The sequence below is a fragment of the Osmerus eperlanus genome, chromosome 25 (genome assembly GCF_963692335.1).
Source record: "Osmerus eperlanus chromosome 25, fOsmEpe2.1, whole genome shotgun sequence".
Classification (NCBI taxonomy): Eukaryota; Metazoa; Chordata; class Actinopteri; order Osmeriformes; family Osmeridae; genus Osmerus; species Osmerus eperlanus.
In genome coordinates, this window is record NC_085042.1 from 9,412,478 (window position 1) to 9,439,499 (window position 27,022).

The following is a 27,022-nucleotide window of genomic DNA, read 5'->3' on the forward strand; positions in this document are numbered from 1 at the left end:
AAGCGCTCTTTAGTGCCATATTCGAACAGTTCGCTGCTTTTAAAACACTTTAGAGTAAGTGAAATATCAAGTTTCGAAAGGTTGAAAACATATTTTCCAAAAAAGGTTTTGCAAGCAAAGTATCGAAAGGTAACAAAAATAATCACATTATTTTTTCAGGCAAAACAACTCTTAACGTCTTGCTAAGTTGTGAATATATTTACATCTTTAATGAGCAATAACTGATTTCTGAACTGAGGTTGTCTGGCGATTTGTGTTTATCAATAGAAAAAGATAGAAAATGTAAGTATGCCAAATATGAGGTGTAGTACTGTATATTATACAGAAATAAAGAAACGTTGAAAACATTTTAAATTGTGACTAGTTTTGTATTAGTTAATTTCAAATATTCAATAAACAGTTTTTAAGTACAGATTTAGAAAATGATTGACCTAGAGTTCATGAACATTTTATTGTGTGCCCTCAACCATGATGCATGCAATCAACCCCTGTAGAAAAAGGTGAGAAATCTACAGAACCACCAAGTAATTTCCCAAAGTCAATACTGTTGATGATTCACATAATACTGGCCGATAATAATAATACAAAGTCTTCATGATATTTTCTGCAAAGGCTGAATGCTGAATTTCACACCCTGCTAACTTTAGTAGATCGCTCTGTTAAAAGGACACCCCTTTATCAGTTGGTAAGATTTCACGGTCGTGAATCAAGAAGAAACATTAAACATTCAATAAAGGAATCATTATTGAAATAAAACCATGGTTAATGAATATGAAGTCAAGGCTAAATTCAGTAGAAGTTTGAGGTATTACGACGATGTAAACAATGAAACGCACGGCACATGATGAGAAGAAGGTTTTTTGTATGTGGAGTGAGTGGTACTTCACCAGGCTCCCACCAGTTTGCAGTGTTCCTGCTTGAGGCAGCTGTATACGGTGGGGTAGAAGTGTCGGTCCGGGGCCATGAGGTCTGTCACGATCTCTGTGTGGTCCATTTTAGGCAGCAGGTAAAGGGAAACTCTAATGGACAGCGAGGTGAGCAGCTCTGAGAAGCGTATGGAAGACGCCTCGGGGACGATGATGTCGTTGGTTCCGTGGAGAAGCGAGAAGGGAGGGACTCTGGGGACAATGAGGACAATTAGCTAATCAATCAGCTAATCAATCAGCTAAAAGATCTGGCTTAATTTTTTTTAAATACTAATACGGTAGAATAGGTAGAGTATACTGTACACAAACAGACACTGTTAAATGAGCTGGTGATGTTGGGGTCATCTCACCTTTTCAAGTTTTCCTTGTCAAATTCATTCAGGATATGTTCAGGGGAATAGTAGGGAAAGTTCTCCGTTCCATTCATGGCTTTGTGCATGGTGGAGACGAACTCCACAGCTCGAGTCTGTTCGTGTTCGTAGTGGGCCATGATGTTGTACACCCCGCTCAAACCTGGAGGGACAGTACAACAGGAAGGAAAAGTCAAAACTCCTAGTCATTTCAAAGTCATTCATCGCAAACAAAAACACAAAAATCGCATATTTTGCAGACATAAAACATGGTGAAACTCATTCATCTGTATAAAGCGAACAGCATGATTACCAATAACTCCTCTGATAGCTGTTATGACCTCCAGCTGTTTTCCTGTCTCTATGAACAGCTCTTCTCTGCCTTCTATAAGAAACAGCGTGGCGAGAGTGGACAGGTGGGCACCAGCGGAGTGCCCGATCAAAACCACCTTGTCCTTCACAAAGGAGAGAAAACCAAACAGACACGTAAGACAGTTGAGAAGTTACAATGATCCTCACATATTTTAATATGTATACATGCTGTGTATATGTATTTTAATTTCCAAATTCAAATTATGTTTTGGTTTTGAAGTCCTATCTAAGCCGCTGTTGTTTTCTCTCTCATTTTAGTTTTTTAAAAACTTAAAAAAGGAAAAATAGACTATGGAGACTTACTTGATCAAATTTGAACTTGTGTCCGTTTTCTATTGTCCACACTAGGCAGTCAGCAATATCTTGAATCATACACAAAACATTCCCCTAGCAATATACAAAGTTAAAAACAGTCATTTTTTACTCTGAGATTGACAAAACTCTTTGTCAGCATTCAAGGTGACTGCAGACTGGACTCTTACCTTTGGAAAGGTACAATAGTCTGGACAGATAACAGTTGCACTCAGCTCTTTAGCCATCTGCATGGCCAGGAGACAGTAAATAGCTCTCTCCCCTGAACCCCACGCTCCTCCATAGATGAATACAATCACAGGTGCTGGCTTGCATCCTGGCTCACCCCCAGTAGGAGGGTAGTACAAGTCCAGTTTGTTCTCTCTGCGACCAAAGGTGATACCCTGGGTAACGACAAGGAGACACAAACACAACTCAAGTGGAGAACTGACACAAACTGTAATCAGCAACGTGGCACAGACTCTTCTTATCACGACGCGAAACCTTCATAGGATTTCCTGAAACATACTTTTTCGTAGTGTTTGCGGTTCTTGTCGTTCTTGTACCATGACTTCCACTGAAAGTACAGTTTGCCGTATTGCAGGTACTTCAGTGTCTCCAGAATTGCTCTGGTCAAGCAGTAGATTCTCCTGGATGAGTAGGAAAAATGCACGTTGGTGTGAGATACCAAAAAAGACTAACAGTGTAGGTCAACAGTATAGGACAGTACCTTGGCTTCAGTGCCTCAATGTACTTCTTATAGCCAGGGTTATTGGGCCACCCATACATCCACTGGGCAACCAATGAGATCGAATATGGAATGCCAACCAATAAAGCACCTGCTGCCATGGGCAAGGAAACATGGTATTTCAGCCCAATCCTGGAGATGGAGGGAATAGTCAATTACTGTGGGAAATAGATGCTGATTTAATTTCATTACTGGTTAGAATACAATACTTACATTTTGTAGCACGATGCGATATGTTATCTGTTAAAGGAGACATTACATTACATTACAGCTCATCCATTCTCAAGTGATCAATAGCTGTAGGAATGTACGCTGTTGGCTGTTAATCAATTACGCTATTGTATCTGTTGTGGGATAGCATTAATTAGACTCAGACTGATCTGTCTTGAGCTGTCATCGACTGAGACTATGATGCAGCTACCGTACTAGGCAGTGATGGTTACGTTGTTACTGTAACACTGAAACGATTGACATCATGACCTACCAGTTTGTGTTATTTAACCATCCCCTTGGCGTGAGTTTATTGTGAGCGCTGATGACGCAAATTAAATAACAATAATGTATATGGGTAAGCTTGCTGAATCCTCACGTTATGCACCCGTTGTATTAATATTCAGGCCTTGACGATAAAGCATTTTTAGTCGTTACTTACCGTACAAGACGCGTTGGTTGTATTGAAGGCAAAACGAAACAAACAATTTAAAATGTAAAAAGCTTCGTAGATTCTCTGAACGCTTTATTTGTCATATGTCAAGGTTAGAAAGCAGCCGAACTGGATCCGTCAGAAAAATGAGCATTCTATCAAATGCGTTGTCTTGTGTAAGCTTATGTAGTCGCAATTCATCTATTTCTATATATGTTTCGTGTTTTAAAGGTTATTATGTCATTCTGTGCCGATTTCAGGTTTTAGTAAATCTGGGTGCCGGTGTATCAAACGGTACCGGAAATCACAATCGAGTACAGTGAACCACCATACTGTACTCTTACTCCTTTTTTGATTGGTGCTTCATCCTGCTGCCGTGTTGAAACATCCTTGATTGGTGTTTATTTTTAGGGGGTGGGACATCGAGGTAACGTACTTCAGCCTGATTGGCTGTTTATGCTTTGACCTACACCTACTACAGGCCTGTTCGCCAGTCCTGAATTTTGTTGTGGTCTAAAACAAGGATTTAGCATGTTGATGGATCAAACATACACGTGTGCAAATAAAATGCGTGCAATTTCCCCCGTTGATGGACTAAATTAGTAAAGAACAGAAATCTACTGTATAGTGAGAAGTTTGTAAACCAATGCTAGTTACACAATCATTGCCAAGTTATAGAACACAAGTTCTATATTTCAAATTCTCGCAGACTAGGCAAAGCATCATCTTCAGAACGTTCTCGCGTGCTATTTCTGTGCAGTGTGGAAGCGGAAGACATGTCACACAGACCTTTTAAACTGACAGTATGCTTTATTTTTCAAATGTATTTATTCAATAAATTACTTAAAATGATACTGTAATAAGATACCAAGAGTTGGGAGATGCTGATGGGATGCAGACTTTAGTCATAAACTTTCTTCTCACAGTATAAATCATGCATGTGATATTTTGTAAGAAGAAGATTTTGGGAGGGATTTTGGACCGTCAAAAAGTTTGCTTTATCTCGGCCAGCGATTACCAACCTGTGGTCCGCGAGTGGTCCACTAGTGGTCCGCTAGGGTAATACAGGTGGGCCGCCAAACCTAGGCCCCTATGAAAATAATTACGATGTGTGCTTACTGTGGCGCTGATGCACACTTTGCCTCTTTGATCGCTCAAATAAGTTCTTTTTTTGTTGCCGTGAATGCGAATTGTTTGGCTCCCGGTGTTGTTAAACATGTGTGATTAGCACGAATAAAGTGAAAGGGATGTGTTGGACGGCCGCAAAAATATTTGAGCTATGCAAGTGTGCCGCAAACTGGAAAGGGTTGGGAATGGCTGATCTAGGCTGATGAATTGATTTTTAAATTTCTAAACAGCATTATATTTCACAGCATATGCCAACCGTAGGCATATTGAACATGCGTTTCTAAATATATTACAGTAGCCTTTAACAACGGCCAGGCTATAGTTTTTAAATACACTATACAGAAAGGCAACATTTGGGTTTAGAATGACAGGAGTCTTGTTTTCTATGTCAAATGCCGAAGCAAACAAGTAAGACTGGCAGCTGGGACAACCGTGAGGGGGGAATTGTTCTTTGTAAGAAGGGAATTTGTCCCTTCTGTCTTTAAGGCGATTGACATTTTCTTTAATTAAACTTAAATTAAATTTAATTAAACTAAAATTAAACTTTAATCTCTTTCACTTTTCTTAAATTTTATTATAGTAATCCAGTCTTCACCCCACTTGTAGACGCAGTAAGCGACATTTGGTGGAGGGAGGGAGAGAGAGAGAGAGAGAGAGAGAGAGAGAGAGAGAGAGAGAGAGAGAGAGAGAGAGAGAGAGAGAGAGAGAGAGAGAGGTGGGGGGGCACTGAAGCGAAGGAGGGGCTAACTGAGCTAACCGTGGTCTTTCTGTGCGTTCAGTCCAGGCTAGTGCAACTTCTGAATGAAGCGGTCGACTACGTGATCGAAATCTTAGCAAGTCACTCTTATCTGTAAATATGTAACAACAGGAGTACACTCTGAAAACTTTTTTTGAAGTAAGATCATGGAATCTCATGCGAGAAACGTCTATACATTTTATTTTTACGGACTGTTATGGTCGCTCCTAAGTGAACTGGCATTTGGAGGTAAGAATGCAACTTCAAGTGGGCGAGAGAGCTTGTGGAATCTGTAGCATATTTCTTCTGATTTCATACAGGTACTGATTTGGAAATGAGAGTTTAGTTCTTCTGAACTCCTAATCTAAGTTTCTAAATTGACAGGCATACCTTGCATACCATTAACGCAGTATCGCATTCCTGCGTTGTTGCTTACTGGTTATACCTACAGCTATTGTTCATAGCAGTCCGTTCTGAAAGGTTTTTGAACATTGACGCTGAATCCACACACTGACTTTGTTATCTTCGGTGTCTCCATCCAGCATCATGGACTAACTATGTCTATTAATAACAAACATGACTCAATGCCACTCGTAGTGCAACCTAATCAGCCGGGAAAAGGAAATTGTCCCATTTGACAAAATTGCAAATCAATTCCGATACGACTCCTCTTCAATTAGGCAAAGTTCACAAACAGTATGCAACATTAGGATCTAGAAATCTGTAGGCCTACGTAATTGACACGTTTTATGTATAGGCTATTTCATGGCATTAGGCTAAATAATTCTTACTTTAAACCAGTCATCAATTACTAGTTTGACCATTGCAGTTACAACTCAAACTAAAATGATGTTAAAGACGGTTCAGATGCTGGTCAATTAAAATAATCTCCTGGATTTTTTTCATGTATGTATTGTATATGCATCCACACAACATATGTATGTAGGCTGTGTATTGTAAACACAAGCAAGGAAACACACATTCGCCCCGGCGACAGCTCACATCACAGCTATTCTCATTCTCTCGCAATTCAAAATAAGATGCTCATCGCACTGGAATAACGAAATGTCATGCTGATTTATCTCTAGTGTGATCTGAACTCTTGAACTGATGTAGTCAACTACAAGACATGGTATACCATATGTCTTAGAGGAAATTAACACAGTGGGCAGTAATTGGAATTAAAAAAAACTGAAATAATGAAGCAATGGCTCATTTATTTAAATGTATCATTTGATGACTGATGGCTATGCTTGATGAATTTAGACTCATTAGATAAGTTGTGGCATGTTTATTTCAGCATGAATACTTATTAATTGTGTTAATAACCACAAAAGGTTTCTTACTGTCATATCTGTTACTGGTAGTCTAGAACCCTTAGACCTCACTTTTGATGGTGTTGCTCTCCAACACTGACCATCATCACAAGTTGCCAAACTGTAGACCACGGCCTAAATTTAATGGTCTGGTAGTTTTTCAGATCAATGGTAGCCTGCTGGGAAATCGTTTTTCAATGCATTAACTGACTGTGATCAAGTAAAGGATCAGACATTCAACACAATCAGGATAAACTAAAGTGCAGCAACATGGATTCATCAATCTATCTCACCCTACCACCATGTCTGTAACAAACACACACTTTTGCCAGCTAGAATCAGAGCTCATCAGCTTCTTGTTCCAGAGTTTGTCAAAGTACATTTACATTTAGTCATTTAGCAGACGCTCTTATCCAGAGCGACTTACAGTAAGTACAGGGACATTCCCCCAAGGCAAGTAGGGTGAAGTGCCTTGCCCAAGGACACAACGTCATTTGGCACGGGCGGCAATCGAACTGGCAACCTTCTGATTAATAGCCCGCTTCCCGAACTGCTCAGCCATCTGACCCCAAAGTACACACGTGCTGCCCTAGACGTTCAAGGCGAGGGGTTTTCACATATCACCCTGGCTGGATGAGAAAGCATCGCAGCACGTTAGTCCAGATGAAAGGGAGATACAGGGTGTCGTGGGAGGGGGTGTCGTGGGAGGAGGGAACAGCTGTACGGGCCGGGAGCCTGGGACGAAGAGGAGACGTCACATGCTTTAATGTTCAGGTTGAAGGTTCCTGTCAGGGCAGGGCAGGCCCGGACTTGAACACCTCAACCACGGGCCCCCCCCCCTCTCTCCCTAGCTTCCTACCTCCAGCCCTCTCTCTCTCTCTCCCTGCCTCCCTTCATCCAGCCCTCTCCCTGCCTCCCTCCCTACCTCCAGCCCTCTCTCTCTCCCTGCCTCCCTACCTCCAGGCCTCTCTCTCTCCCTCCCTGGCTCAGCTGCTGGGCTGCTGTGCTCGGGGTAGGCCTGGTTGTGGTGTAAGGTGAGAACCGAAGAGATTCTCATCTTGGTTCTCAGTTAGAGGGGGCAGGCAGGGTAAAGACCGGGTAACATGAGATTAGAGAGCTGGACGGTGTGTGTGGCTTGTCATCTGGAAATACAAAGGAGGTGCACGTTTTCTGCTTTGTGGCAGTGGTACTTACTGCACACGACAGTGTCCTGAAAAGAGCTTTGTCATGTTTCTGTTTCATCAGATAGACATTCTTTATGAATCAAAAGTAAAAAAAAAAAATGCTCATCCTCTCCACCACATGGTGATGCCAGAAGACAAATGCAAATTCTCCGTCAAACCAGCTCTGGTGTACATTTATTGTCTGACTCTTCAGGCTTCACAGTCCTCTACATTAAAGTACAAAAGCAGATGGAAACCATAAAATGCAACCATGCTGATAATTAGCTTGGTCTTTTAAATGTCACATATTGTATGCTATATTTAGAACACAATGCTACGTGCTGTGGCCACACTTAATTGTAGCATGAACCCCATTTCTGTTCTGTTGGTTCAGGAACACAAACAGGGTTAGCCCCCCAAAAAACGGTTTGTCAGTTTCATGAGTTGAGACGACACAACATAGAATCTTGTGGTACTTCCTGTGAGGATCCAGATCATAAGATGAAACGGTTCTTCCTCTGTCCCCTCCGTCTCCAGCTTCCTTTTACGGCGACGGCTTCGTACAGCTGAAGGCAGCGAAGGCGTCCAAGCGGAACTTGCTACATGTTCGCTTCCGAACCTCCAGCTCCGACGGCCTGCTGTTCCTCGCTGCTGGCCAGAGCGACTATTTACTGGTGGGGTTGGAAGCCGGCCGCCTGCAGGTGGGTACATCTATCGCCTAAACACGTGCAGATACACACACACACACAGAAACAGCAGGGGAATGCTGTCACAGAAATGCACAGATACACACACACAATAAGGATACATGGGTAGGCGCACACACAAACCACAGACACACACCCTCACAAAGGAAAGGGTAGACACACACACTTCAAATTAGACACACACACATCACAGACCCTCAGGGTCTGCCTCTATCCCAGTTGACAGTGTCACTCACTCAGCACAGCTCCACCAGCAGAGACAAGCTGGACAGCTTCCCTCCTCACCAGCCGCTGCATGTCACCGTGAACCTCGATCTGGGAGTTCTGACGCAGCTCATGGCAAACAAAGACAAACCAATATTCCTGCATCCGTCTGTGATATTTTTGATAAACGCACTAGTTCAGTATTTTAATTTGGGGAAGGCTATATTTTGGTAAACAACACACACATGGAATAATGTGCGGAATCCATTGAGGTGTGTGTTGCATTGCAAACATGCATCTGTCTTTTCGAGTATTGATATTAATCATCTCTGTGGGAAATATGAAGAAGGCTTTAAAATAGCATTACGATCTGTTACTGACTGACGGTGCCTAAGGGTTGTTTTTTTTGCGATCTCTGTTACGAGTTGAAGCAGACATATTAAAGTTACTGAGAGCTCATGTTGGTTGTAAAAAGGTTTCAAGCATGGTGGCCACACTATTTTTAGGATGGGGGAGTTTGAGCTATGCTGACAGAGTGAAAGTAGAAAATACATTTGTCTCTTGAAGACTGTTTCTCCCGATGCCCTCACCCAAGCATTTCTGTCAGAAGATATTAGACCACCCCAAACACAGATGCTTTGGCAAATCAGTTCAAAAGAAACATATCAGAAAGTCTTGAGCTGCATTTGAGATTTTTTGCACTGTGTGTCAACTATAGTCAAATAAATGACATTCTCTTAAGGCCACACTTCTGTTGTTGGGTATCGATTTGAGCTGTGTCGCCCGTTTTTTTCTGGTTCTGGTCCACTCCCTTTAACTCTCTCAGGTCAGCAAACAATGTTTTGTCATAAAGTTGTCTCCAGGCTAGTAAATAAATCAGATATTTACATTGCTGTGCTGAGACATTGCATGAATAGCGAGTACTTTTCAAGCCCCGACAAGAACTGTCCTCAAGAGGCTTTGATACGGATGAGGATGACAGTCGTAGGATAGCTGAAGGCAAAAGATAATTGGTCTCTTCCTGCTCCAAACCCCAACCTCACAAAACAAAGCTCGCTGTTTTAACAGCGGGTTACATCATGGAAAATGCATTTAAGAAAACATGCAAATGCCAGTAATCCCTGTCTTCAGGTAACTGCAAATGAGAATATCTTCATATGCTATGAATAGAGCATTTGTATTTTTTGAAAGTCCAATTTGTCACAGTTATCCCAACTATGTTGTTAGCATTCATCCTCTTGGATAACTCGCACACTATGTTGACGGGATGTTGTCCTCTCTCAGGTCAAACTGGACCTGGGCTCTGGGGAGCGCCTGCTGCAGTCGGAGAGAGGCTCGCAGCTCCACGACCTGGCGTGGCACACAGCAGAGGTCCTCCACGACCGAGACAACCTCACCCTCGTCCTTGACAAACACTCCCACGCCAGCCTGGAGATGCCGGGATCTCAGCAGGACCTGGACGTCCAAGACGGGCTCTACGTTGGAGGCTCCGGGAGTCTGGACAAGGTCTACCTGCCGAGCGGCCTGCCAAACTTCCGGGGCTGCATCGACGAGGCTGTCTTCAACGAGCACGACATTCTTTCGTCTTTGAGGCCGTACGCCGGCTTGAAGAACGTCTATGAAGTCTCATTGGGTTGTAGTCCTCAGTTCTTGGCCAACGAAGACGACCCCATTAGCTTCTTCAGCTCCAGAGCCTACATTTCCCTACCACCCTGGAGTGTCCAACAGGACGGGGGGTTTGAGTGTGTGGTGCACACTTCAGCTGAGGAGGGCATCGTCCTCTACAGTTCAGCGAGAGAGGGGGACTTTCTCGCTGTGGAAATCCAAGAGGGTTTGCTGGTGGCTATTGTGGGAAAATCGGGAACCAGAACAGAGCTTCGCTCCCTTGGATCCATCAATGACGGGAAATGGCATAAGGTCAAGATGTACGTGACCTCACAAAACCTCCAGCTCACAGTGGATGAGGAGTCTGTGAAGACGAGCTTCAGTTCACACTCGAAAGGCCTCCAGTCGAAAGGTTCTCTTTTCGTCGGGGGGATCGACGACGGCACCCGGTCCGAGGTCAGAAGGAACGGGCTGTTGTCTGTCTCTGGAAAGCGTGTGAGAGGAGGATCTTTTAAGGGTTGTTTGAAGGAAATAAAAGTGAACAGTGTCAAAATGGGTCTCCCCAAGGCGGTGGTCACCAAGGACATCTCTGTCGGTTGTGATCCGGAGAAAGAGCCAGAACCTGTAGGTCCAACGACTGTGTCTTCGCGGCGCCTCGACTCAGTCACCCCTCTCCCGGCCCTCCACACCTCCACTCTTGCCAGGGGTCTGGACCAGAAACACGGGTCGAACTTCGTACATCTTCGAAGCCTCGTAGTTCCGGAGGGCGGCAGAGCATCTCTCGAGTCCAAGCACATCAAGGTTCTCCTGGATTTTAAGAAGCTCGGAGTCCGACAGTCTCAGATCATGTTCCGAATTCAGGAGCAACCTGTCCACGGTCAGATTAGGCTTGATGTGGACCAGGACCAGGAGCAGAACACCTTCAGCATGTTAGACCTCTGGCACGGGAGGGTTATATACATCCACGGAGGCTCTGAAGATCCAGAGGACTTTTTTATGTTCTCCATCTTCACCAGCAGCAGGAAGGAAGTCCCCATTTACCTGAAGGAGAACAAGATGTACCGATACAACATCACGGTAACCCCCACCAATGACGCGCCAGAACTGAGTCTTCCTGGAGGCAATCTCTTCACCCTGCTGGAGAATTCCAGAAAGCATTTGACCACAGAGGTTTTGAACGCCACGGACATCGACAGTGACCACGCCGATATCGTCTTCTCTGTTCTGGGGAACCTGAATGCAGACGCGGGGTTCCTGGAGCTGGAAAACAACCCGGGAACTGCAGTCACTACGTTCAGCTACCCAGACCTGAAGGAGGAAAGAGTATACTACGTTCACACAGGGGTGAGGAATTCCAGAATAGTGCTGAGGGTTAGCGATGGGGACAAAGTGAGCAACACCGTCGTGTTACGGGTCATGGCTGTGGGTTTAGAATACAAGATCGCTAACAACACGGGTCTTGAGGTCACTCAGGGAGACTCAGCTGTGATTGGGTCGAGGGAACTTGCCGTGCAGACCAACTCTGTGAAACAGGTGGTAGACATCCGTTATGATGTCGTGGAGCCACCTCGTTTTGGGGAGCTGCACCGGCTCCACTCCAGCGGCGAATGGAAACCCACCGGTTCATTCTCCCAGAGACTTCTGGAGAAGGAGCGTCTCCGGTACTTCAGTACCTTCCGAGAAATCCAGGCTTCTTCCAATGCTTCGGATTATTTCAAATGCAAGATCACCGTGGCGTCACGAGCCACCTCTGAGCTGGTCTTCTCGATCGCGGTGAAGTGGGCGAGCTATGAGCTTGTAAGGAACATTCCGGTCGAGGTTGATAAGGTCAGAAAAGTGACGTTGGACTCCCGAAACCTCTACGCCACTTCTGAAGTTGTGAAACTGTCCGAGGACGATCTTCTCTTCAGGCTCCTGTCCGTGCCGAAGAAAGGAAAACTTTTGCTTGACGATGAAGTGTTGATGAAGAACTCAAGCTTTAGCCAAAGGAATGTTACTGATCTGAAGGTGCAATATGAACTGGTTGACAGACCCTACGAAGACACAAGTGACGTGTTCAGATTCCAAGTGTTCTCCAAGCATGCCCAGACCGAAAGTTATGATTTTAAACTTACCATAAAGGCTGATGTCAACAGTGTGTTTATGAAAAACGAAGGACTGTCGATTAAAGAGGGGGAGAGTAAACTAATTACAAAGGATGAGCTGTTTGCAGAGACTCTCAGCACTAAGGAAATATACTACACCATCACTACAAGCCCCAAACACGGAAGTATAGCACGCATAAACTTGTCTAACTCCAACAATAGTTACAACAACATCCTAACATTCAGCAACCAGGATCTTTTGGAGGAGCGGATTATGTATATCCATGACAACAGTGAGACAACTGAGGATCGGTTCACCTTCATAGCCTCCACGAGCCAACAGTTTAAATCTTCCATCACAGAAGAAGAAATCGGATCCAAAGAGGGAACATTCAACATAGTCATCCAGCTAGTCAACGACAAAAAGCCAGTCCGTGTTGTCGATAAAGTTTTCCACGTTGTAAGGGATGGACAGAAACTGCTGACCATAGAGGACCTCTGTTACCATGATCCAGACTCGGACTTTGACGACAGCCAGCTGCTATACACGCGTCGAGGGATACCCATGGGAGACCTGGTTCTGGTGAACGACACTTCCCACAGGCTGTTCCAGTTCCGTCAGAAAGACCTCGTGGAGAAGCAGGTGCTGTTTGTCCACAGAGGGGTGAGCACCGGACGCTTCGTCCTGTTTGTGTCAGACGGGAAACATTTCGTCTCGAGCCTTCTGGACGTAAGCGCCCATGACCCTTTCCTGAGGGTTGGTAACAACACAGGATTGCTAGTTCAGAAAGGTCGATCCATGACCTTGACCGCAAGAAACTTGAGCGTGCTTACAAACCTCGACGTCAGAGATGACAGCGAGGTCACCTACAAGGTGTACGCAGAACCTAAGAACGGTGGACTGTATTCCCACAAAGCCAAAGTTACCTCATTCACACAGGATGACCTCAAAACAGGCCTTATATCCTATCAGCATGACGATAGCAAGAACCTGGCAGATTCTTTCAATGTGACTGTGAAGGCCAAAGACTTGGTCTTGAATGCTAGGGTGAATATCAAGGTTTTCCTGGAGAGCCATCAGAGACCACCTATCGTTCAGCGCAACAACTCCTTGGTAGTGGAGGAGGGGAAACCGGTGAAGCTGGATCAGAGCAAACTCCAGGTGAGGTTATGTGATTTGCAGTCAATACAGTCAAACTGTCAATATTTTATTTGACAAAAATTCACAGTTATGCTATAGGAAACTGTAAAATGTTTAGAATCCCAGATTGTCCTCAAGGTACCAAGGCCAGTGTCATTTAGAGCCCAAATTTTTTATTTTGTCATGACGCTGTTGCTAGGTGACACGGAATTGTAACAGAATGTTGAGTGACATGGCAATCCCCTCACATGTAAGATCTGATCTGTCCCCTATTTCAGATCACACACGAAGACAACCTGCCATCAGAGATCGCGTTCACCGTGAAGGTCGCCCCCTCTCACGGTTTCCTGCGGCGTTTCGTCAAAGCCGAAGAACGGTACGTCGGGTCGAAAAAAAAACCTGTCCGCTCATTTACACAGGAGGACGTGAACGCCGGGAACATCCAGTACGTGCAGGCGGAACCCGGCCGGGGCAACGACACCTTCTCCCTGGACGTCACGAACGGGGTCACCGAGGTCAGCGACCTGAGGATGTCCGTGGACATCGTCCCGCTGCTCATCCCTCTCCGCGTGGCGAACGTCTCCGTGGAGGAGGGGGGCTCGAAGGCCGTGACCCAGGAAGTGCTCATGGTCACCAACCACCACTTCTCTGGATCCAACTTTCTCTATAGTTTGACGGAGCCGCCAAACCACGGCCACATTGAGCACTCAAGGCTTCCGGGTGTGCCCTTAACGTCTTTCACGAGACAGCAGGTGAAGAACATGTTTAATCCTGATCCAGAGTTTCCTGATCTACAATTTGAATGTTATACTGACAACACTGTAAGGTTCCGTAAATATCCCACTAAGGTTATGTAACACAGCATACAGTAATTTCTTCATGTTAAATTTATTTTCTCCTTCACTGCCGACCCAGGTGGAGCACGAGTTCATTTACTACGTCCACGACAGCAGCGAGACCTTGGATGACAACTTCACTGTCGTAGCCAATGACACGGCCCTTCAAAAGCTAAGTCTGCCTGGGACCGTGTACGTCCAGGTGACCCCTGTCAACGACCAGCCTCCTGTTATTACGTCCAACAAGGTCCTTAGGGTGAGTGCACCATGCCCTATATTTAAACTGCAGCTCTGGCACCAAGTCTCACTGTTAAATATGGTTCATGTGGGAGACGCAGGGACTGGGAGACTCTGTGGCTGGATGGCTGGCTGGCTGGCTTGCTGCCTGGCTGGCTGGCTGGCTGGCAGGCTTGCTGCCTGGCTGGCTGGCTGGCAGGCTTGCTGCCTGGCTGGCTGGCTGGCAGGCTTGCTGCCTGGCTGGCTGGCAGGCTGGCTTGCTGCCTGGCTGGGTGGCTGGGGGATAGAATCCAAGCTATGTGGATGAGTGGGAGATCTGGATAGAAGCCAAGAAAAACACACTAACACAGGAGGAGCCCTTAGTCTGCTTCGCTTCTTCACAGGGAAGACAAAGAAATGCAGAGCTGTTGAAGAGTGGAAAAGTATTGTTGAAAACAGTAAGCTTGAAAGCTAAACTAAGTGGCGTTTGTGCTGTGTCAGTGTAAGCTGTCACCTGTGTGCTGGATAGGATGTGACTTGCAAGAGGGGACTTGAGAAGGAGCCCACAGAACTCCAGCTGCTCAGAGTGGCTGAAGTGCTGCTTTCTTTTCTCAAGTGTTTTAGTCCAGAATGCTTCAAATTCCTCTCGCCTCTCCAGTCTCTCATCGAAGTGTGTGCCGATGCTGTCTGTGTTTGACTGTGAATTAACTTTTTTTTTGAAGAAGAAGAAATCACAGTGGAAGAGAGATTTTTCCGGATTGCATTGACACATTTATTGACCGAATGACAGGCGGGTTGGAATGATATCATAGTTAAATGAGTTACGGATAAATACGTGTTGAAAATCAATTAATCAGTTAATTAATTAGTAAATTTCCCATGATGTGTACGACATCGCAATTCGAAGTGAACCGTCTTCTCAGTGAATTAAAAAAAAACAATTGTCCACAAGGTGGCGTTACAACCACAAAGTAATTATAGACGATCCACAGATTGTGCAGGTTTTTGGAGTGAGTATGGGGAGTGAAAAATCAACAAAAAATAACTTGGAATCACTGAGATGTACAAATAGAATGAGTCACTGCCTAGGTCAACAGGATGTTGTGGTTTTCATTAAAGTGCAACTCTTACAGGGTCAACAAAACCAACTGCCCAGCCTTCATCACATGACATTGAAACAATCACTGACCACTCAGAACAGTTTTATAATTAAAGTATGATGAGTATAATTTATAATTAAAGTATGATGAACACAAGTGTTCATCCTATAACAGAGTAAATGTGTTCATGCAAAAGTGATAAAGTATTCATGCATGAAATCAAACTAGCCTTATAGTGTGAGTAGAACAGGGCTGGTATGACATGGGTATGGCCTTTTTAAAACCAAAGAGTTTCAAATGCTGGCAGAATATTAATATTTCCTTTATGGATTTGAAGGCTTCGGTAGATTGTTCTAGAAGATTGGGTTTATCTGAAGCAGTGTGGTCGTGTTCTTTGAAATGTTGAGTCACGGTCCTGTGTGTGTTTATTATGTCTCCCATGGAGACATCCTGTGAAACTGCTGATTATAAGAGACGTGTTCACACACACGCACACACACACATGCAGACACACACACGCAGACACACACTCACACACACACTCACACACATGCAGACACACACTCACACACACACTCACACACATGCAGACACACACATGCAGACACACACACGCAGACACACACTCACACACACACTCACACACACACTCACACACATGCAGACACACACATGCAGACACACACACATGCAGACACACACTCACACACACTCACACACACACACTCACACACACGCAAACACACACACACTCACACACACACTCACACACATGCAGACACACACATGCAGACACACACACATGCAGACACACACTCACACACACTCACACACACACACTCACACACACGCAGACACACACACACTCACACACACACTCACACACATGCAGACACACACATGCAGGCACACACACATGCAGACACACACTCACACACACATGCAGACACACACTCACACACACGCAGACACACACACACTCACACACACACACAGACACACACACACTCACACACATGCACACACACACAGAAAGCCAAGCTCCCACTTTCTTTCAAATCTACTATTACAATACTCCAGTGATATTTTTTACCCACCTGAACACACACACACACCATGAAGATGTCCAGCCTCTCCTAAGCCACCCTGTAGAGAGTAGATGTGATATGAGGAGATTAAACACCATACATTTGAAGTCAGAGAGCCACTCAATCATCGCACAAAAATACAAAGCACAGTCCTCTTTAGTACAACAAGTGCAGCAAATCACATTCACACTATCTCATTAGTAGTCCTTTGCGGTTGGCTACTGACAAAACAATTGTTATCACGGTGTGAAACATCAAGGTTGTGTTATCTATTTGAATGGGAAGGCTACTTGTTTGAAGCCCCGGTGCTTAAAACAAGACCTGAGGGAGCACAGATGTGTCATCCCGTTAACTGATGAGACGCCAAGAAGACCAATCAGGACACGATCAGAAGCCCTTTCCACTTCCCCAAGGTGTATATCTCACTGTGTGGTTCTGTCTTTGTTCTCGGTGATGCGTGTCGCCAACCGTGAACCGCCCCAGCGCCGGGATATATTTAGTTACGTGTCCATGAGCTGGACTGTACAGCACACTCCTGCTTGTGATTGTGTCACTGTCGGAGTGTGTGTGAGTACTGGCTCTTCAGTTTCCCCAAGAATAGCTTCCACAGTACACTTCACCAGCCTCTTTGACAGTTTTGAAAGTGTTCCGTTACATAAACGTCTCCTGAAATGTAAGTTTTTCGTGTGGTTGAAGTCGGAGTCACATGGTTTCGCTTACAAAAAAAAGGAATCTTTTGACAGAACTTCTTGTGAAATGACTGTGTCTCCAGGTGTGGGTGGGATCAGTGACGGAGATAAGCTTGGAGGATCTCAACACTCGGGATGAGGACACGCCCCCAGAGGATCTCCAGTACATGGTGACCCCGCCCAGCAATGGCCACCTGGCGCTGAAGAGCGCCCCCATGAGGCCGGTGCTGAACTTCACCCAGGCTCACATAGACCAGGGACAGCTGCTGTTTGTTCACAGTGGTAAGGCCTGACTCTACGCCTTTTTAAAGACTCAGTTAAAGATGACAAGCTCTGGTAAACTAAGATGATTCTCTGGTTTGGATTTGCTTTTGTCGTTGCTGTCTCTGAGGTATGACGCCACTGACGTTATTGTGTTTAAAGGATGTAGTCCACAAGGGGGCGCTGTTGAGAGCCATGATGAATGGAGTTGCTGTGATTACCCTGTGGAGATCATAAGGATTTGTAGTATAATCTTTAGTATAGGTCAAGTTTAGTGTATTTGAGAACTGTTTTTTATTTTTGCTTTTTTATTTTCCGTGTAAACATATTCTTGTAAATTAATCACTGCTATGCTTGAACACACAGTCTATATTTCTCTCATTCTCTTTCTTTATCTTTCTCTGTCTCTCTCTCTCTCTGTCTTTCTTAGCTATTTATAAGTTAATTCAGGGGTCTAAACCAGTCTACTGTTGAAAGGAAACAAAGTTAAACCAGAGATTCTTTGTGTTGCTCCTAAAAGGTGCCATGTCGGGAGGTTTCAACTTCCAGGTCAACGACGGGATGAACTTTGCCCCCAGACAGATCTTCAGCATCACAGCCAGCGCGTTGGTGCTTAGTCTAGACAGGAACCACCCCCTTAAAGTTTTTCCAGGTAACCATGGTGACCTCAACAACCTTACAGATTAAATCTATTTTCATATTAAGTTTGTGTTCCACAACAATCAAGACAAATAGTCTTGATTGAGTCAGATGGCTGAGCGGTGAGGGAGTCGGGCTAGTAATCTGAAGGTTGCCAGTTCGATTCCCAGCCGTGCCAAATGACGTTGTGTCCTTGGGCAAGGCACTTCACCCTACTTGCTTCGGGGGGAATGTCCCTGTACTTACTGTAAGTCGCTCTGGATAAGAGCGTCTGCTAAATGACTAAATGTAAATGTAATGTAAGTCTACCCTTCTGTTCTCTAAGGAGCAGGATTAGCAAGCATTATAGAACACTGTGCCACCTTCAGTACTACTCTCTAGATAAAAAAGTTAACTTTTTTGCCTTTGAGCTCGAGAACATCACCATGTCATCTTGTGAGGTGATGGTCTGAACAGGAAAACAGTGAATAGCACCAGGAACTATTTTAACTGAAAATCCTTAATATGAACAGAAAAGGTGAACTGAAACTTCATCATCTCTATCTTCGCTCATGGCTGTGACCGCTGACTATGGTAACTAAGGAAGTGGCTTTTGTTGTCAAGGTGAATCACACCGTCTTGTTCCTCTTAATTTCCATGAATGAACCTCAGAATCTTTCCGACTGGTTTCAGTTGAAAACAATACACTTAGTAATGAAAAAAATACACTTAGTAATTAAAAAAATACACTTAGTAAAAAAATGATTACCATACAGCTTCGAGGATAAAAGACGAATTCAAAAAGATGAGTGGGCCAGTCATATAGAGAATCAGAAAACTGTCTTCTGTTTCCAGTTTTGCTTTGCCATGGTCTGATATGATTAATGAAGGCTGCCTGTCAGCCCACTCAGAACTGTGACAGAACAGGTGTGTCACAGTCCTCAGACACAAAAGCCTTTAGTCAGAGGGCAGCAACCTCTTTCATAAGGCATGAATCAACACTGCGGTTCTCCACCCTTCTACAGCACCGCTGGTTGGATGAGGCTGTCGCTGTGCTCTAACAGGGAGAGTCTCCCCGGACCACTTCTGCTGTGTCGTTAATCGACTGAAAGTCTCAGGATGGCATGTTGACAAGCCATTATGTCATTTCTTTCTTTATTTAGTTTGTTTTTCTCATATGCTACATTTTAGTACCTCTGGCTAAATATAGGGTTATTCCTGCTTCTGTTTGCGAGCAGGCCTGAGTTAGGCCTCTGGCTGCATGGGTGTCTGGTCTGGAGGCTGGGTGAGGAGGGGGGCTGGTCTGGAGGCTGGTGAGGAGGGGGGCTGGTCTGGAGGCTGGGTGAGGAGGGGGGCTGGTCTGGAGGCTGGTGAGGAGGGGGGCTGGGTGAGGAGGGGGGCTGGTCTGGAGGCTGGGTGAGGAGGGGGGCTAGGTGAGGAGGCTGGTGAGGAGGGGGGCTGGTCTGGAGGCTGGTGAGGAGGCTGGTGAGGAGGGGGGCTGGTCTGGAGGCTGGTGAGGAGGCTGGTGAGGAGGGGGGCTGGTCTGGAGGCTGGTGAGGAGGCTGGTGAGGAGGGGGGCTGGTGAGGAGGCTGGTGAGGAGGGGGGCTGGTCTGGAGGCTGGTGAGGAGGCTGGGTGAGGAGGGGGGCTGGTGAGGAGGCTGGTGAGGAGGGGGGCTGGGTGAGGAGGCTGGGTGAGGAGGGGGGCTGGTCTGGAGGCTGGTGAGGAGGCTGGGTGAGGAGGGGGGCTGGGTGAGGAGGCTGGGTGAGGAGGGGGAACACCCAGCCAGCTGGCAGCCTGACTGGGTGTTCCAGGCAGCGGGTAAGTGGGTACTTGAGAGGTGGTTCCTGCTTTATATGCCGGCAGTGACCCTAAGGACATGATGAGGGTGGAGGAGGGTGAAGGGGGGAGAGTGAAAGGGGTAAAGGGGTGAAAGGGGGTAAATCTCACTGGGTAGAAAGTTTACCACTTAACACAGGGGCTGGGTTTGATTCCCCTCTATAACTCTCTCTCTAACTCTCTCTCTCCCCCTGTCTCGCTCTTTCTCTCTCTTCCCTGCTCTTCTCTCTCTAACTCTCTCTCTCCCCCTGTCTCGCTCTTTCTCTCTCTTCCCTGCTCTTCTCTCTCTAACTCTCTCTCTCCCCCTGTCTCGCTCTTTCTCTCTCTTCCCTGCTCTTCTCTCTCTAACTCTCTCTCTCCCCCTGTCTCGCTCTTTCTCTCTCTTCCCTGCTCTTCTCTCTCTAACTCTCTCTCTCCCCCTGTCTCGCTCTTTCTCTCTCTTCCCTGCTCTTCTCTCTCTAACTCTCTCTCTCCCCCTGTCTCGCTCTTTCTCTCTCTTCCCTGCTCTTCTCTCTCTAACTCTCTCTCTCCCCCTGTCTCGCTCTTTCTCTCTCTTCCCTGCTCTTCTCTCTCTAACTCTCTCTCTCCCCCTGTCTCGCTCTTTCTCTCTCTTCCCTGCTCTTCTCTCTCTAACTCTCTCTCTCCCCCTGTCTCGCTCTTTCTCTCTCTTCCCTGCTCTTCTCTCTCTAACTCTCTCTCTCCCCCTGTCTCGCTCTTTCTCTCTCTTCCCTGCTCTTCTCTCTCTAACTCTCTCTCTCCCCCTGTCTCGCTCTTTCTCTCTCTTCCCTGCTCTTCTCTCTCTAACTCTCTCTCTCCCCCTGTCTCGCTCTTTCTCTCTCTTCCCTGCTCTTCTCTCTCTAACTCTCTCTCTCCCCCTGTCTCGCTCTTTCTCTCTCTTCCCTGCTCTTCTCTCTCTAACTCTCTCTCTCCCCCTGTCTCGCTCTTTCTCTCTCTTCCCTGCTCTTCTCTCTCTAACTCTCTCTCTCCCCCTGTCTCGCTCTTTCTCTCTCTTCCCTGCTCTTCTCTCTCTAACTCTCTCTCTCTCTTCCCCCCTCTCTCTCTTTCTCTTCCTCTCTCTCTCTCCCCCCCCCCCCCTCTCTCTCTCTCTCCCCCCCCCCTCTCTCTCTCTCTCTCTCCCCCCCCCCCCTCTCTCTCTCTCTCTTCCCCTTCTCTCTCCATTCCTTTTATTGTCTCTAGTCAAATAAATAAAGCTGAAAAAAGTCTTCAGAGAAAAGGTTTGCCCTCATCTTAAACTTGGGCGTGATCACTTCCCATGAACGCCTGGCATTCAGAGGTGAGCTCCCACACACTATAAACAACGTGCTCTCTGCTCGACACAGGAGGCAGGACCTTGCCCTTTGGCCCTGAAGCGTTTGATTGAATCGATTCATTTTCTCACAAATGAAGAAGAATGATCTCTCCTCCCACTCTCAGGAGGAAGTCTCCCTGGAGAGATCTGAGAGGAGAAGAAGTGATGAATGAACTTCACTGTGCTTCACTCCCCCATCTACCAACTCTACTCCCCCCCCGACTCCCCCTTCTCTTGAGATGGATTGTGACTGACTTCTTAGTATCATTGCATCCACATAGCTCCTATTCAGTTAAATGACATGATACAATTTCTCTCAAGTATGAAGTGTTTTGTCAGAACTCCTCATTGCCATGCTCCTAGTAGGCTTATGACTGCACACAACTCAAACTTTTAAAGTGCTTCGCTTGTGACTGTCTGACACTATTTCACTGTAGTTGTTATTAAATGCCATGAAAAGTGTTTGTGTCTGCGGTACGACTATAACGCATCAAAGGACTTCTCTGTGTCTGTTCTAGTTTGTTTTGCATAATTTGGAGTCAAGTAGAGGGGAACTCTCCATTCAAAACAACTGTTCACAGTTTTTAAACTGTGTGGTTACATTAAACTGGAATGCCAGACACATTGTGAGCGTGTGATGTTCTCAGTGTGAAGTTTATAAGCAAGCTTGAGCTGTTAAACACTTTTGTCTTCAGTTGTAACAAAGCTCTAGCCTATAGGTCTAGGCCCCATATATGGTGTCATATATAAATATATTAAAACATGAATATTATAGTATATATATACATTAATTAATGTGTTTATTTCTATACAGTTCTACAATGCAAATATACTGTATAGTACATAACTGATGCATCACATACAAATGTTGCTAAATTTGTTCAATTTCTTATTACACACTTACATATGCAGTTACACCGTAACAAGAACCAGGTCTTAGCAAAAGAATGTTAAGCCTATACTAAATCAATGCACTTCTTCCCCAACCTCAGGGTCATCAACACCAATCACAAACGAGGAGTTGGATACAGGGACCAATGACAACAGTGGGACGTCGAACCGAACCATCACATACAGTGTGATCCGTCGACCCAAGTTGGGGAGACTGGTGATAACGCAGGCTGATAACTCCACGATCGATATCTCCTCGTTCACTCAAGCTATGGTAAGAAGATAACCTAAGATAATTAATACTTTTGGGAATGTTAGACTGTTTTTCTTTCTTTTTTTCTGAGTTGACAAAACGTCACAGATGTCAATAGAAGCATGCCTCAGGACACAGGTGATGGTACATGATCATAACAGTATTTTTGTGAAGACTTCCTAGTGTTGTGGGGAGGTTAAGCCTCTCTGATCTGTGTCTGCCTCAGGTGGATGGAAGGAAGGTTTGGTACATTCAAGGCCCTGTAGATTCAGTTGGGTGGGCAGCGATGGACACCATGACGTTCTCTGTGGCGTCACCACCAGCATCTCTCGAAAGCCAGACTTTTAAGTTCGACATCTCCTATGAAAATGTTGGACCTGACCGAAAGAGTTTGCTTGTAGCAAATACGGGTAAGAGCGAATTTTTTCAAAAACATATTTATTGATAATAATGTGTCGCTAGTGTATCATTGTATCTTTTTAAATATATTTTTTATTTAAATATAATATAAATGTATAATAATATTTTGGAAAATGTTAACCTGATTATATGACTGTAGTTACAGTGTATGAATGTAATACCAGTTGAGACGAGAGCCTTGACGGTGTCTTTGAAAGTAACTCAAACCTTTTTTGAACTTTAATATAAATCAAGCCATTGTATCATCAACAGGTGCTGTGGTCACGGAAGGCCAGAGTGTCGTAATCGACAACTCCAAGCTGGATGCTTCCAACCTCAAGGCAAAGCTTTCCATCCCAGAGCGCAGCTCCTACGAAGTCTGGTTCCAGGTTAAGTTCTTACCCGATCACGGCGTCATTGTGGTGGGCGAGAGGAACTTGACCAAGGAGAAACCCAACTTCTCTCAGTTCATCCTCAACAAATACGGCATCACCTACTGGCACGACAACTCTGAAACCACACAGGATCGATTCGTCTTCGACGCCTGGCTGAATGCCAAGGGAAAGTCAGCCCAGCGCCCTCTAGAGGACAGCCAGGTGGTGGAGGAGTGGTTCAACATCACTGTCACCCCGGTGAACGACCATTCGCCTGTGTTGAAGACCAAATCCCCGAGTCTGAGTGTGGTACAGGGAGACACAGTCCCACTCGGCCCTGAAAATCTCAAAGTCGAAGACTTGGACAACCCGCCTGAGGATATCCAGTACAGCATCATCAGCAATCCCAACAATGGCTACCTGGCACTTGAAGGAAAGCTCAACGAATCCGTGGCATCCTTTACCCAGGCTGAAATCAATCGTGGAGTGTTGTTCTTCGTCCATGATGGAACTCCCACCTCGGGGGTGTTCTATTTCAGCGTCACGGATGGTCATCACAAGCCTGTCTACAAACTCTTCAACCTTGAAGTGACAGAGATCACCATTTCTATGGCTAATAATACTGGACTGATGCTGGAGCAAGGGCAGACCTCGGTCTCGCTGACCCAAGACAGTTTGTCCGCTAAGACCAATGGAAAGAACACCACGGTTCACTATCGTGTCACTAGGCCTCCGCTTTATGGCAAACTTCTAATGGGCGACCACCACGTCACTCTGTTTGAACAGGAGGACCTTTGGACAGGAAGCCTGTCCTATCACATGGTGAACCTTACATCTGCTCAAGATAGCTTCGAATTTAGCGCTTTTACTTCAGAAGCTAACCTCACCAGCCAGGTCTGCAACGTCACCGTCAAGCCCTTGATCCGATTTGGTGAAGGGGTCAAAATTCCCAACGGCATGGCCGTTAGAATAACCACTGGTTTTCTCAATGTCTCAGAACTGGCGAGTTTAAGCGGCGGCGAGCCCGTGTTTGAAGTCATCTCCCAGCCGAGGTATGGGAAGCTGTTCAGAGTGAAACCCAAGAAGGACAGAAAACCAGAGCCTGTTCAGTCTTTCTCCTTTCGTGACGTGCGGCAGGAGAACATCGCGATCGAGCTGAACGCCAACATGACCGGAGTGCAGGAACTGAACGACTCGTTTGCGTTCCTCCTACTAGCGGAGAACGTCGCCCCCGCCAGAGGGGAGTTCCGGTTCACGGTCATTCCGTACGACCCGATGCTCGTCGCGACCACAAACGCCCCCTTCCTGAGCACCAGTCCCGCTCTCCAGACTGTTCTCCACACCACCAGGACTGGGACGACGTCCAACCGAACCACGTCCCTGTTCTCCACACAGCGACCCAAGAACCAACCAAAGCTCAGGGGTCGCAACCGCTGGGGTACCCCCGACAAGAATAACTCGGCCACCACGACCCTTGGCAAACCCACACTTGCGAGAGACGACGAACCTTACAGGATCACGCCGGTACGAGTGGAGTCTTACCCCCACTCGGGCTCCAACCCCCTGCTGGTGATCCTTCCTCTCCTGGCTCTCCTGGTCCTCGTCATCGTCTTCGTGGTGCTGGTGGTCCTGCTGCGACACAAGAGACGGAAGCACAAACCTGGAACAGGTAAACCCTCGGCCGCCTCAGGTGTGCCAAGCAGTCCGTCCTATCAGGACCAGTCTCAGAGGAGCGTGACCGTTCCCATGGTGACTGTCACCCCCCTGACCCCCGGCAGCCCCATCCTCGACAGGCTGCTCCCGTCCAATCAGGGGCCGGCTGACTATCCCCAGGATGCTTCCCTGCCTCTCTGTTCCTGGAACAGTGGAGATTTAGAAGGTTCCTCCCATCTCATTAGAACGTCTAGCCCAGTTCTGCAACAGAACCAGTACTGGGTATGACGTCCTACCCCTTCTATGATTCAGGGCCAGAGAGTTTAAGACTAGTCACTCCCCCTGGACATTCTTACTGCACGCAGGCTTATGTTAAAATTGTAAAGGTCCAGTAGGATATCTAGAACAAAAAACTGGTCCTAAAGAGTTCACAACGTTAATATGTACAAGATGGTAGTTTGAGTACTGTCATCAAAATGTTGCTGCACCTCGCAGAAGTAGTATCAGCAAAACGGTTAAAACCATGAGTAAATGTTCTAATTTCTATTGCAGTTAGAGTATATAAGTCCAAAGCATTTACAAATGGTCATCGTCAAACTCACCATGGAACCATCCAGTTCACAGTTGTTGCTGTGGTGACTTGTCACTATGACAACCAGAAACATGAATTTGTGGTTCGCTGTTCCAGGATTGCGTGATACTGTGAACTACTAAATACACACTGACACTAATTTGGGGGGGAAATGTATACCTTCAATTGACATGATTGTGCACATTTAATATTTTCTTTTATACATGGGAGTATTAATCCAAGCAGCTGTGTTGGTAAACTCAGGTATTGTTTTAAAGTCTGATGATGATATTGTAATTCCTGTTGGACATAAATAGGTGTGGATGTAATCGTACAATCATCCATTGCTTGTAAAATGTTTCACTGTGATATCTTGCATGTCTGTTCATGTCAAGGAATTGTTTTGAATTGGACTGAATAGTTCAACTTGAGCACTGGTTGTGTGTTCTACTGATAGATCAAATCAGTTTGCTGTTTTTGTTTGGCAAGATTCAAATCGAAAGGTTTAACCACTTTTTTTATTAGTGCTTATTTTTCCGTACACAGTATTTTTATATCTTGAACTTAATATTAATCTTAAGTGTATGCAAATGTTGATTCAAGTAGTAGACGTCATGAGATGAATACACCACAATGGTCTGTTTATTCTGTCAATGGATTGATGAACTTAACTCCATGATGTTGGTGTTGTTGTGCCCTGTAAACCTAAATATATCTTGAATTAACCCAGTGAGTATACATACTGGTACTATTCAGCAATTGACATACATTTCAATTGTTGAGGTCAACATCGACCTTTACGTAAATATGTTGCTGTGTATGCTGAAGTATTTAATTATAGTGCTGATTGAGTCTTCGCTTGATATTCCAAGCACGCTTGTAGTTATTCTGCTCCACGAGGACCCACAACATGGTGTTCCTATTTTCTACTGTAAGACTATCTCCCTTTTTGGTTTAGCGCTGAATGTTTCAGATCCCATGTTCAACACATCCGGTCTGTGTAATACTACTGTGTATTTATAGTATCCTGGTGTAATTCTGCTGTAAGTGTACGTATTGTGTATCTGTATGGATCCATGTCTAATTATCTAACTTTTGCCTATGGAACAGATCAGCCATATTTATTTAAACCTATGATTTTTAATAAATTCATATTCAGTGTGTGTCACACTACTATATGTTTTGTTAACCTTTAATGTACATATTTATAGACTGTAATCAATAATGGATACATGTATTTTTGTCTGTCATGTATCTTGTTAAATGATCGTTTTAAATATAAATACACTAGTTCTTCCTGCCTCTTATAGTCAAATCATGAAGCAGGTTTGTTTTTTAGCAGCGGAAATTCTGTTTATTGAAACAAAATGCAAAGTGAAAAAAAGTACAGGATGCGAATGTGGAATTACAATAGTTCTTGATCTGGATTTGCTTAATTACTATAATAAGGATGTTAAATATGAAAATGCACTCCATTATTACCCATATGCAGGAGTGTGTTTGTCAGAATGG

General features: G+C 45.4%; 2 protein-coding genes across 3 annotated transcripts; one reads left to right on the plus strand and one right to left on the minus strand.

Moving 5' to 3' along the window:
* Positions 1-283: 283 nt before the first annotated feature.
* On the minus strand, positions 284-3,654 carry si:dkey-193c22.1 (uncharacterized protein LOC567837 homolog). 2 transcript variants are annotated; one of them, XM_062451391.1, is made up of 9 exons: positions 3,172-3,243; positions 2,901-2,927; positions 2,670-2,819; positions 2,469-2,589; positions 2,131-2,343; positions 1,952-2,035; positions 1,590-1,731; positions 1,277-1,439; positions 284-1,118 (listed from the first exon to the last, which is right to left on the minus strand). In XM_062451391.1, coding segments are annotated over exons 2-9 (1,110 nt in total). In that variant the 5' UTR covers positions 2,903-2,927; positions 3,172-3,243; the 3' UTR covers positions 284-883. The 2 variants fall into 2 exon arrangements, with proteins under 2 accessions (XP_062307375.1, XP_062307374.1); XM_062451390.1 differs by lacking the exon at positions 3,172-3,243 and adding an exon at positions 3,340-3,654 and having other exon boundaries at positions 285-1,118.
* Positions 3,655-5,259: 1,605 nt separating this feature from the next.
* On the plus strand, positions 5,260-26,684 carry cspg4ba (chondroitin sulfate proteoglycan 4ba). The gene is made up of 10 exons (XM_062451491.1): positions 5,260-5,443; positions 8,211-8,374; positions 9,869-13,435; positions 13,693-14,166; positions 14,330-14,506; positions 17,427-17,625; positions 18,125-18,256; positions 22,362-22,534; positions 22,740-22,923; positions 23,186-26,684. Exons 1-10 carry the CDS (start codon positions 5,362-5,364, stop codon positions 25,225-25,227), a joined length of 7,194 nt encoding a protein of 2,397 aa, XP_062307475.1. The 5' UTR covers positions 5,260-5,361; the 3' UTR covers positions 25,228-26,684.
* Positions 26,685-27,022: the final 338 nt, after the last annotated feature.